The sequence below is a fragment of the Podarcis erhardii genome, assembly GCF_964252035.2.
Source record: "Podarcis erhardii genome assembly, chromosome: 14".
Classification (NCBI taxonomy): domain Eukaryota; kingdom Metazoa; phylum Chordata; class Lepidosauria; order Squamata; family Lacertidae; genus Podarcis; species Podarcis erhardii.
In genome coordinates this window covers 44,219,795-44,233,068 of record NC_138503.1, presented here as the reverse complement: position 1 = coordinate 44,233,068, position 13,274 = coordinate 44,219,795, and the positions used below count along the sequence as shown (strand labels likewise).

General features: G+C 47.0%; 1 protein-coding gene across 1 annotated transcript; it reads right to left on the bottom strand.

Annotated features, from left to right (window-relative positions):
* Positions 1-257: 257 nt before the first annotated feature.
* LOC309329679 (parvalbumin, thymic CPV3) lies at positions 258-12,833 on the bottom strand (the record flags this gene model as incomplete). The annotated part of the gene is made up of 5 exons (XM_081840696.1): positions 12,761-12,833; positions 11,940-12,006; positions 8,796-8,928; positions 2,859-2,968; positions 258-283 (listed from the first exon to the last, which is right to left on the bottom strand). Exons 2-5 carry the CDS (start codon positions 11,998-12,000, stop codon positions 258-260), a joined length of 330 nt encoding a protein of 109 aa, XP_081696822.1. The 5' UTR covers positions 12,001-12,006; positions 12,761-12,833.
* Positions 12,834-13,274: the final 441 nt, after the last annotated feature.

The following is a 13,274-nucleotide window of genomic DNA, read 5'->3' as shown; positions in this document are numbered from 1 at the left end:
ATAGGCTAGGGCAAAAGAACAAGAAAATACAGGTAATTTTCAGTGCAGTGACTGATGAGACAATGACCAAGGTCTACACTAGCATGACATCGCCTTTATTAACTAGTGTAGCAATACCTCATTAAATCTATAAACCATTGACACACAGTCAAGAGAAAAAGAAAATTAGCAGTGGGTTCATGGGTTTACAAGCTTTCGGAAGATCGTCTCCTATAGATGCCTCAGTTCTCCTGACACGTGTGGTCATTTTCAAGGCCTTAGGAGAGCACCATTTCCTGGAATTCTGCACCAAAAGGGGGGAAAAAGTCATTTGCAAAGCTGACTTGTATAATTCAGACAGTTGCTTGTCTACACCACAATCTCTCATGTAGTGACAGCACAAGATATGGCAGCGAGAGAGTTATGAAATAGGTGTGAAAAATATTGGAATATAGAAGCTGAAATTGTGGAAGTGCTACAGGTTGGTGACTATGAGTCTTGTAGCTTTGCAAGTGAGACTTTGCAGTGCCAGGGAACAAAAATGACAAATTTAAACAAGGCTAGACTATATGGGGGACGCGGGTGGTGCTGTGGGTTAAACCACAGAGCCTAGGACTTGCTGATCAGAAGGTTGGAGGTTTGAATCTCCGCGACGGGGTGAGCTCCTGTTGCTCAGACCCAGCTCCTGCCCACCTAGCAGTTCGAAAGCACGTCAAAGTGCAAGTAGATAAATAGGTACCACTCTGGCAGGTTCGCCAGAAGCGGCTTAGTCATGCTGGCCACATGACCCAGAAGCTGTACGCCGGCTCACTCGGCCTGTAGAGCAAGATGAGCGCTGCAACCCCAGAGTCGGCCACGACTGGACCTAATGGTCAGGGGTCCCTTTACCTTTACCTTTAGACTATGTGGACAGAAACTAGGTTTCATCAAGGAGAATGGGTCTATGTGCAGCTAGTAACCTCCAAATTCAGGAGCAGTATACCTCTGAATTGCCAGTTGAGTGGAGAACAACTGGGAGAAGCTTATTGCCCTAATGTCCTGCTTTTGGTGTTTCCAGAAGCATTTGGATAGCCACTTTTGGAAATCAGGAAACTGGGCTAAATGTCGCAACAGGTGACTCTTGTCAATTTTGGTTTCTCACTTGTGATGATGATTAATAATAATTCACTTACAAACCACATTTTACATGTGCCTCAAGGTGACCTTTGCATCAGTTTGTAATGCTCCTTATGAAAATTTGTCAGCATATTGGTATGCATTTTCCCTAATGTAAATAATTTCCCTTAATATAATGCGCCTTGGGGTGTTGTTTGCACATTTCTGTACACCATTTTGTTTGTTTGTTAGAGAACTGCATCACCCAATTCGAATCCTACCTGTATTTCTGCTCGTATATCATTTTGGGAAGGGTGGAACCACAGCTGATAAAGGCACCCATTTTATTAAAGCCACCTCTTTCTCCCCTCCCTTCTCCCCCCCCCCGACCTGCTTGTGCAATAGTTATCCTGGGGGTGGGGGAAGAGGCCCTATTCCTATGAATGAACCTTTTTGTAATGTTAATTGATAACTGGCTTGAGGCTGTGGCTGCAGTTGCTGTTAGATGAGGAGGAAGGAGAGGCAGAGGAAGTCATAGGTGGGGAACAGCCCAAGAGGAAGGATGGGTACCCCAATACAAGGGGGGCAGTTCTGCTGTCTCTCTGTCTTGCCCCATCCTGTCCTCTCCCCCTAGAGATTGCATAGCACTGGGGGAGGGTGTCAACAAGCCATGGTAAAGGTAAAGGACCCCTGGACGGTTGAGTCCAGTCAAAGGCGACTATGGGGTTGCAGCCCTCATCTCACTTTCAGGCCAAGGGAGACAGCGTTTGTCCACAGACAGCTTTCCAGGCCATGTGGCCAGCATGACTAAACCGCAACAGAACACCGTGACAGAAACTAGAATGCACAAAAACGCCATTTACCCTCCCGCCGCAGTGGTACCTATTTATCTACTTGCAATGCTATGCTTTCGAACTGCTAGGTTGGCAGGAGCTGGGGCAGAACAATGGGAGCCCACTGCCGATCTTCTGATCAGCAAGCCAAAGAAGCTCAGTGGTTTAGACCACAGCGCCACCAGCATCCCATGAGGGGAGGCTGGGCAGCGGGTGGAGCCATAGGGGCCGACCCCATTCTATCACCAAGAACTTGGTGATTTCCCTGCTGCTGACAGCAGACACACACCCCTCATAGGTTTCATCTGGCCTCAGATGCCTGATGCTGTTCTTGAACTCTATAGCCTCACCTTAGGCACCTGTACTTGTACCATTGCAAACCTTGATTAAAGCTTGCTTTCTTACTCACACACACATAAGAGCCTCTGTTGAAGTGTTGTTTACCAGGACAAGGAGATGATTAACCCTTCCCTCCCCAGCTGTCCTTGTTGATAATGCAGCAATTAGGTAGGCTTAGTACATAAAAGTTTCATTTGCATAAATGGAACGTTTCTAAGTCGAATCACTGCATGGGTGGCTGAGGGAGGAAGACTATGGGGCAGAGCTATTTCCCTGGAATTTAAGAGCCACATACCCAGTTGGTCGTGGCTCTTTGACCTAGTTCACTATGAGAGTGAGCAGAACATGAAAAAGTCTGTTAAGTCAGACCCCCCCCCCAGGAGCCAGTTTCTACTTGCAGAATGGAATCACCAATAGGTGAAAGAGCCTACCCTCATGGAGAGATGAAGGCCGGCCCATATATTTGGTTGTTGGGGCATTTGTGCTTAGCACTAATCTCACAGAGGGTGCCAGTCAGGCAGTTTCTAGGAGAAAGGGAAGGCGGCAGAAACAGTGGATAGAGGTGACAGGATTAACCTATGCTGGACCATTCAATATCAGCCACATTCGTACCTTCAGCCCCAATCTTCCCATCTCCATCGTGGTCTCCCGCTGCCAAAAGGGTTTTGGTTTCTGTAGCTGTTAACACTCGGGCTCCACTATCAAACCTCTGGAGGAAAAACCTAGTAAGGGAAGAATAAAGGGTACACAACTGAATGCCACTGAATGTACAGCTGCCTGAAGAGGAGTCCTGAGCAACACGAAACCTTGTTAACCTCAGTTACACACTGACCTAGTTTGCCGTAACACTAAGAGCACATTCACATCACACATTTAAACTTTAAAGCACTGTGACAACGCTTTAAGTAGTCATGGAATTAAGTCCCCCAAGAATTGTGGGAGCTGTGGTTTGTTAAGGGTGTTGAGAGTTGTTAAGCGACCCCTATTCCCCAAACTGAGCTACAATTTCCCAGCCTTTCTTGTGAGAAGGGATTTACTGTTAAACCACTCTAGGAATTGTAACTCTGTGAGGGTCTCATAGCAACTCTTAGTCGCAGGGGTCAGCAAACTTTTTCAGCAGGGGGCCAGTCCACTGTCCTGCAGACCTTGTGGGGGGCCAGACCATATTTTGAAAAAAAATAATAATGAACGAATTCTTATGCCCCACAAATAACCCAGAGATGCATTTTAAATAAAAGGACACATTCTACTCATGTAAAAACACGCTGATTCCCGGACCGTTTGCGGGCTGGATTTAGAAGGTGATTGGGCTGGATCCGGCCCCCGGGCCTTAGTTTGCCTACCCATGTCTTAGTGCCATTAACAAACTACAGCTCCCAGATTACTTTGAGGATAGCCAAGGCTGTTTAAAGTGGTATCAGAGTCAGTGGCGTAGCGTGGGGGGTGCCAGGGGTGCCGGCCGCACCGGGCGCAACATCTGGGGGGGCGCGAGTCCAGAGGGAAAGGACAAGCAATCGAGGCTTGGTTGGGGTGGGGGGTCGTCGTCTCCGTTTGGCCGGCCCCCCTCGAGGAAGCGGGAACCTCTCCAAGGCGCAGCGCGCCATCGGTGGAGGGAAGAGAGCCGCGCAGCAGCAGCAGCAGCAAAGCCGGGAGGAGGAGGAGGTTGAGGCGCCGCCTGCCGCAGGATCCGATCCGAGCCTGCTAATCGCTTGCTGGGAATTAAGTGCCTCAAAGAGGCAAAGGAAGAGGTGGAGCCGCTGGCCCGGCCGGGAGGAAGCTGGAGAGAGCAGCGCGCCTGGGCGCGGCGAGGTTGGGTAGGTGCGCCCTGGCTGGCTACCCGCCTCCCGGGCTCAGTGCCTCCATGACCCCTCCAGCAGCGATGGGAGGGGGGTCTGGAGCAGCCCCGGCTGGCCTGCTCCTGCTTCTCCCCTGCCTCCTTCGCGTTGCCGGCGCCTTGATCTCATCCGGATCAGGGACGAAACACGCCCATCCTTCGGTTACAGATAGGTAGCCGTGTTGGTCTGCCATAGTCAAAACAAAACAAATTCCTTCCAGTAGCACCTTAAAGACCAACTAAGTCAGTTCTTGGTATGAGCTTTCGTGTGCATGCACACTTCTTCAGATACCAAAACAAAACAAATTCCTTCCAGTAGTACCTTAAAGACCAACTAAGTCAGTTCTTGGTATGAGCTTTCGTGTGCATGCACACTTCTTCAGATACACTGAAACAGAAGTTTCCAGACCCTTCTATATAGTGAGAAGGTGGGGAGGGGTATTACTCAGAAGGGTGGTGGGAATGGGTGATTGGCAGATAGCTGTGATGAGCCTGTTGACGACTCTTAACGACTGCAATAGGTCTTACAGGAAAAAGCAAGGGGTGAAAAGGTGAAAAATGGCTTTGTCATGTATAATGAGATAAGAATCCAAGGTCTTTGTTCAGACCAGGTTTCTCCATGGTTTTAAGTTTGGTGATAAGTTGTAATTCAGCAGCTTCTCTTTCCAGTCTATTTCTGAAATTCCTTTGTAGTAAAACAGCTACTTTGAGATCTTGTATAGAATGTCCTGGGAGATTGAAGTGTTCTCCTACTGGTTTCTCTGTCTTGTGATTCCTGATGTCCGATTTATGTCCGTTTATTCTTTGGCGTAAGGTCTGGCCTGTTTGTCCAATACAGAGAGCTGAAGGACACTGTTGGCATTTTATGGCATACACAATGTTAGACGATGAGCAATTAAATAGTCCCAAGATGGTATGTGTGATGTTGTTGGGGCCAGTAATGGTGTTGTCCGGGTGTATGTGGCAGCAAAGTTGGCATCTGGGTTTATTGCAGGCTCTGGTGCCAGTGTCCGTGTTAGGTCTGGTTGTAGTATTATTGTGGGTTAGGAGTTGTTTAAGACTGGGTGGCTGTCTGTAGGCAATGAAAGGTCTTCCTCCCAGAGCTTGAGAAAGAGAACTGTCATTGTCCAGGAGAGGTTGCAGATCTCTGATGATGCGTTGTACTGTTTTAACTTGGGAGCTGTATGTGATGACTAGAGGTGTTCTGTTATTTTCTTTTTTGGGTCTGTCTTGCAGCAAGTTCTCTCTGGGTATCAGTCTGGCTCTGTTGATCTGTTGTCTAACTTCTTCTGTTGGGTATTTTAGTTCTAAAAAGGTTTGCTGTAGATCTCTTAGGTGAGAGTCTCTGTCTGTAGAATTGGAACAGATGCGGCTGTAACGTAGTGCCTGGCTATATACATATATATACATATATATACGTATATAGCCAGGCACTACGTTACAGCCGCATCTGTTCCAATTCTACAGACAGAGATCAAGGCCACAAGGGCCCACCTAGAGTGGCCAAGCAGACGCGTCAATGAGAAGCACTCGAAGCAGGACCGGGGCACAAGAGCGCTCTCCCTTCCTGCTGTTTCCAGGCAGTGGAAGCGTTGCTGCCTCGAGGGCTTCCGAGATACCCTGGGGTGAAGTCCCGCTTCACCTTCTTGGGAGTCCCTCTCTTATGCTTTGGGGGGGGGTAGCAAGGGGATCCAGCTTCTGCAGGTTAGGTGGGTTAAACACTAAGACTCGCTAGGCAATTTGGCTTCTCTTGACTAGGGCAACAGCTAAATTTATCTCTGCCAACATAACGACTACCACATATCTCTTTACTTCTGCTCTCTGCTGCATAGGGGACTTGCTTTCCCAAACAACTCTGGCTTTTATTTTTAAATGGGGGAACAGACACAATTTGCTTTTTGTCCCAACAGCCCTGGGTGCAATATGCAATCTGTTTTGCACCCAGTATGGTTTAACTAATATATGGAACCAGGGGTGCCAACTTGGATAAAACATGAGGGTGGGGACAGGTAAGCCCTGCATAATCGATCACATGATGCAACACACACACACACTATTTGAATGACAATGCCCATTAACTTTGTGGGGGCCCTCAAATATTTTATGGGGGGAAGGGACCTCAGCCCCTAGGAGTTGGCTCCTATGTATGGGGCAATTCTATCCTCAAGTTATACTGGCAGGATATGATTGCTGCATATGTCAGAATAACTCCAAGTTATGACAATGTAAGGAAGCTATGTTGATGTTACAGTGCCTAGCTTTACATTTCCCAAAATAGTAATTGCTTTGGCCAAAGGCTGTAAGGTACAAAATGACCAATGAAGGGAACGCAATGGTTAGAGTGCTAGACTATGAAGTGGGAGACTAGGGTTTAAATCCCCACTCAGCCATGAAGCTCACTGGGTGACCTTGGGCCAGTTATCATCTTAGCCTAACCTACCTCACAGGGTTGTTGTGAGGATGAAATGGGGAGGAGGAGAACCATGTACACCACGTTGATATGCTTGGAATATAAAGGTGACATATAAATGTAATAAACAAACATAAATAAATCTGTGGCATCAAAGGCAATGTCCTCAGAGAGCAGCTGTTGCATGCAGTGTTGTAGTGTGGGGGGTGCAGGGGGGGCCGGCCGCACCGGGCGCAACATCTGGGGGTTAGGGTTAGGGGGCACAAATCCACGGGTTAGGGGGCGCAAATTACTTGCCTTGCCCCGGTGCTGACAACCCACGCTACGCCACTGATCAGAGTGCTTTAAATATATGGCCAAACCACAGCTAAGCATGAACAGGCAAGTGTGCAAGAACTCAGGAGGAAAATCACACCCACTTTGCTCCTTTCCTGCTGCTTGAATCGTGGTCCCCCCTGAGCTTTCCGAATCAGACCATGAGTTGGAAGTATTTGAGGACAGGGACTCTCAATGTGAGGAGAGGAGATAAGACTATGCAACAAATCCTACTTGATGAAACCCCACTCTCTGCCTCAGACAATCTCAGGCCAGGGCAGGACAGAAGCACTCTCCTGCTTTTGATCCTCAGCACATGGTATTCAGAAGTTCACTTCCAATGACACTAACTGGAGGTAATATATTCATTGGAACAAAGAGGCATCAGTAGCTTTATCCCCTACAAATTTGTCTAATCCCCATTGCCTAGGAGATTTTCTTCTCCCTGACAGACGGTGGCGGTGGAGAGGAGGGAAGCTGGGCACCAACTTTACCAAATGGAGAATGGTCGGAGGAGCAAGGAACTAAAGCAGAAATTGAGAACCTGTAGTCTTCAAGGACTCCACTCCCATCAGCCTGAGCCAGGTCTGATGGTGATTGGATTCCAGCAACGTATATAGGGCCACAGATTCCTCATCCCCCAGTTTAAAAAAATGTTGTTACATAGGGTGGGATGCAAATGAATAGGCATTTTTTACCTCCCACATTTTAAAGATTTCTTGCAATAGGAGTGCTATTTTAAATCAAGCTGATTAGGTTTTATGGTAGAAGTGACTACTAGCAGATTCCCCCAGGAAATCATTCTGAGCGGTTCAATAATTTGCATGCTTATTCAAAAATAAACCCTGCTGTGTCCAGTGGGGCTTAGGCAGGGGCGGAGGAAGGGGGTGCAGTGGGGGCGGTCTGAGTTTGAGTTTGGATTTGATATCCCGCTTTACCACTACCCTAAGGAGTCTCAAAGGGGCTAACAATCTCCTTTTCCCTTCCTCCCCCACAACGAACACTCTGTGAGGTGAGTGAGGCTGAGAGACTTCAGAGAGAAGTGTGACTAGCCCAAGGTCACCCAGCAGTTGCATGTGGAAGAGCGGGGAATCGAACCCGGTTCACCAGATTACGAGTCCACTGCTCTTAACCACTACACCACACCACTGAGGGGGGTGACAAAATGCTGAGCGGCACTCACTGCAGGGCCTGCAGCACGCCCAAGCCAGGTGTCTCTCCTGTGAGTGACGTGGTGGCTTGGGCGCCCACAGGCTCCGCGCTGCCCCAAACGATTCGCCCGCTGCCCCCCCTCAGGCAGGCAGACTCCTTGGAGGCCCCATGGAGCATCCTGCCTTGACTGGCCCCACCCCTGTCCCTGGGCGCAGGGCACACACACCACCCCAGGCGCCCGGTTGGCTTGCTCCGCCGCTGGGCTTAGGCTGTGTCTTTGAAGCGCATTTGAAGCACATTTTTTCTCTCAAAGAATTCTGGGCACTGTGGTTTCCCTTCCAGTGTTTACAGTTCCCAGCAACCCTTAACAAACCACAGTGCCCATAATTCTTCAAGGGAGAAGAATGTGCTTTATAGGCATAGTACCCAGAAAGAGTGCACAGGGTGTCTGTTAAATATGGTTCATGCTTACCGTATTTTTTGCTCTATAAGACTCACTTTTTCCCTCCTAAAAAGTAAGGGGGAATGTGTATGCGTCTTATGGAGCGAATGCAGGCTGCGCAGCTATCCCAGAAGCCAGAACAGCAAGAGGGATTGCTGCTTTCACTGCGCAGCGATCCGTCTTGCTGTTCTGGCTTCTGAGATTTAGAATTTTTTTCTTCTTGTTTTCCTCCTTCAAAAACTAGGTGGTCTGGTGCGTCTTATAGAGCGAAAAATACGGTATTTTATATTCAAACCAAGGACGCGCCAAAGAAATGAGAGAAACACAAAAGGAAGAGAGATGTCTAGGCAACTTCAAAAGTCAGAGAAAGAGAGCAAAGGGGAGGTGGAGCCTCACTTCAGTTCATCTTCTTCAATGTAGCCGCTTTGATCATTGTCTAGGATGCGGAAGAGATCCTTCAGTTGGCTGCTGCTCTTTTTGGACATGCCACTTATCTGAAAGAATTTTTTGTAGTTGAAACTATCTGGAGCTAAGACAGAAAAAGAAAGCTGCTGTTACCTAGGAGCTTGGAATACAGATGAAGATGGTCATTTTTTTTGTACCTATGCATCCTGTCTCCAAAAGTTGCTCAGATCCTCTTATGGGTTCTGTGCATGTGTGCGCTTACAAGTGGCATTTTAAGATTTCTTTCACACATGCCTGCTTCTCACTGCATTATCTCTGCGAGGGATCCATTGTTGAGTGGATCAGACTTAATGCATTTCTGTATTTGGCATGGTTTATTTATTTGATTGTTTCATAAAATTTATATACTGCTTGACTATAAAAAACCCCCCAAAACTAAAAACACCAAACCTCGAAGCAGAATAAAACAACGAAATCATTGCCAAAAACAGTTCAAAATAACAATTAAAAACATTTTTTAAAAATAATTAAAATCAACAATAAGGTGAAAACAGATTAAAAACACACAGCAACATTGTACACATCTGGGTAGGCCTGCCTAAACAAATATATATTTTTGCAGGTGCTGAAAAGATTACTGTACAGTGGAACCTTGGTTCTTGAACGGCTTAGTTGATGAACAAATTGGCTCCCAGACGCCGAAAACCCAGAAGTAAGTGTTCCGGTTTCCAAACGTTTTTCGGAAGCCAAACGTCTGATGCGGTTGTCGGCTATTGTTTCGGGGGGGGGGGGGGCTGCGCTAATCAGAAGCTACGCCTTGGTTTTCAAACGTTTTGGGACTTCCAGAACGGATTAAGTTCGAGAACCAAGGTTCCACTGTGCTGTGAAGGGGCCTGCCTGATGTCAGTAGGCTGGGAATTCCAAAGTGTTGGATGTTGCCATACGAAAAGTTCAATTTATTACAATTGCAAAGTAAGTATTGTGTGGCACCTGTAACGGTGCCAGTTCCGCAGGAGGATCCCGTGGTCAAGGTACTCAAAAACCAACAGGAGATCAAGAAGCAGGAACAGGGTCATACTCCCCCACCCCCTCTCTTCAAAGGTCATCCATCGGGGTGACCAACGTCCACTCAGACCCGAATTCTGGTTGGGAAGGATCTAAGAAATTTGTGGTGTCCAAGAATGCTTGGAGATACCTCCTGCCCAGTCCTCTCCACCACCTTCCCTCCAAAGGAAAGATTTGTGACTGGTTGATAAGGGGGTCCAGAGCTGGTTTCTTTAGGAGTGTGGGGTCCAGAGCTGGTTTCTTTAAGACAGGGGTCAGCAAACTTTTCCAGCAGGGGGCCGGTCCACTGTCCCTCAGACCTTGTGGGGCGCTGGACTATATTTTGGAAAAAAAAGAATGAACGAATTCCTATGCCCCGCAAATAACCCAGAGATGCATTTTAAACAAAAGGACACATTCTACTCATGTAAAAACATGCTGATTCCCAGACCGTCCACGGGCCAGATTTAGAAGGCGATTGGGCCGGATCTGGCCCCCGGGCCTTAGCTTGGCAACCAAACCAAACCATACCATACATTAAATGTGTGATTGCATCCTTCAAAATAGCAGCTGCAGGGATTTATTTAACTTAGAAAAACCTACAGGCTGTTTAATGAGAAAAATAACATAAGTAGCTCACAAAATGAACTTACCAATGAAACACAGATCAAATACAATGATGAGACATACATAAAATAACTGAATTGGAACCTGTGTATTCAGAACACTGGTGTAGTTAGGTAATTTAAGACTCTGGACTTCAAGGTCTCTTGGAGGCCTTCCTCTAGGTGGCAATGTGTATTATACTTCATTTACTGCTGTGTTTGGATGCCCTCCTGCTTTTTCTGTTGTCTAGGGCTGGGAGCAAACTATAGGTAGGGGATGTCCTGCTAGTCAATGTTCTGGCAGCATCCGGCTAACTACTACCTTGAGCGCTTAACCTCATCTTCGGAGAGGAAGCAGACTACAAATGGAAATACAATAATATGGTGGAAGACAGCATCTTGGGTTAGGTCAGTGACTGAGAACCTGTGGCCATGAGGTGAGGTGAAAGAATTTGCCTCAGGGGCAGATCTGACCTCTGCCCCACCACCACCCTACTGCCACTGTTGCACCACTGCCAGCCATGCTGTGGTTCTGCTCACGCCACTTCTGCTGCCGCCACAGTACACTTGCCCCCACCCCTGCCACTGTGTTGCGGCAGCAGCCTGCATGCAGCTGTGACATACCCGCCAATATTTCTCTGGTGAAAATAGGGATGATGATGAGGATAATAATACTTTCCCATCTGACTGGGTTGCCACAGCCACTCTGGGCAGCTTCCAACATATATAAAAGCACAATAAAATACGAAACATTAAAAAAACTTCCCTATACAGGGCTGCCTTCAGATGTCTTCTAAAAGTTGTACGGTTACTTATCTCCTTGGCTCGGGGATCATGTAACTCCATGCTCTTCAACATTTCTCCCATGAAAATAGGGATGTTCTTAGGAAAACTGGGATATTCCAGGATCAAATCAGAAACCGGGATGGCTTCTGTAAACATGGGACTGTCCCTGGAAAACAGGGACACTTGGAGGGTCTGACATAGGCAAGGCTGTAGTTGCAGCGGCAGGATGGGTAGCAGTGCAGATGCAATGTTGGGGGCAGGGAGGGTGCTTGGATCTGTGGGGGGACAGTGCTGGGCAGGGGGAGGCAGCAGGGTGTTTTGCCCACAGTGACAAAACCTCCTGGACCGTGCCTGCCTGTGTGGCTGTCCAGAAGTTGTTGGAATCAAAGCCTAATCAACCCCAGCCACTATGGACAAGTTAGGAATTTTGGGAGCTATAGTACAACAACATCTGGAGAGCCATAGATTCCCCATTCCTGAACTAATGGACCTTTGGGTCACATTCTTGCCATACATTTAAAGCCTATCACTTCACCCACAGAATCCTGGGAGCTGTGGTTTGCTAAGGGCACTAGGAATTGTAGCTCTGTGAGAGGGAAACTACAGTTCCCAAGATTCTTTGTGAGTAAGCCATGTCTGCTAGAGTGGTATAAATGTGTTTTAGATGCAGGTCTTAGATTAGTTACACAGACAATTTTACCTTGACAGTCTCTGATTGCAGCAGCAATATCAGAAGGGCTGAGGATGTCGCTGATACTCATATTAATCTGTCCCAAAAGACAAAAAAGCAAAGTGCTATAACAAGGCAAGCGAGCTCACCCTTTCACTCAGGGAACGGAAGAGATACGAGAGAAGAAAAAGCAAGGGGCATTGCATTCGGCTTTAAGACAAAACCTATTAATATGTATCTTTAAAACTGTCTACACAATCAGCATAAGCATGGCTGGATCTAGAAAACATCAAAGAAGCGTTTCAGTTTAAAGCGTTGTAAATTTAAACAGGGAAAACAGGTGGAGATATATGGGACTCTGCATCACCATCTGGTGGCACAACGTTATATTGCATATACAAGACATATAAATTGCTTTTTCTTTAGCAGTCTAACTGAGTCCCATGTTTGGATAAACCTTGTCCTCATACCGAGCATATGGACCCCTCTTTGACTCAGGCCTACCTCCATATTTGATGTATCTTACATATTTTTGCGCAAAACAGCATTGTATTTTGAGATGCACAGATATGAGAGATGGAGATGAGAGAGAGAAATAAGGACCCCAGCTGAAAATGGAAAGGGTGGAATATTTTCACTTAAAATGGTTAATCATCCTTGTATTGTGGACAGTAACAGGTAAAAGGATAGCCGATAAATAGATAACAGGTTCACCTTAGAGAAGAAGCACAATGCTTACTACTCAGAGATGTTTTGCTCCCTTAGTCCCTTCCATGGCTTTTCCAGGCAGGGAAATAGTTCACAGGTAAATAGATAATAGCTCAGTCTTAGAGACAAAGCTGTATACTTACAATGTAGTTGGCCAGGCACAGGTGTTTCTGCCCTTTAATCTCTTCACGGGCTGCTCACCTTTATGGTTTCTCTGAGCAGGGAAGAGGTGGGAGGGGGGGGGAAGCCGAATCAATATCAGGCAAAATTGTACCTTTGGCTTGGAGTTGTCTACCTAACTTATATAGGATTCAAAAGGTGACAATAGCGACTTAGGTTACCCTTTCATGGATTAGATGCTCAATTTGAGACCCTGCTCAAATGTCTTGCTTAACTAATGAACTGGGTTTTTTCCCCTTCTATTTATACCCAAGGAGAATATAGTAGAGAGAATTGCCGACACTCCCATCTTGGCAATATGTTCTTGCACTGACTTTAATTAGGCCTGCACCAATGGGGGGAAAGTGTGCAGGAACAGTTTTTATAGCAAAGTAGGGCCTGGACTGCACCTTGCTCCCAACTGTGCGATACTCAGCCAGCAAAGAGAATTACGTACACTCTCATCCTGACAATGAATTATTGCACTGGCTTTCGTCA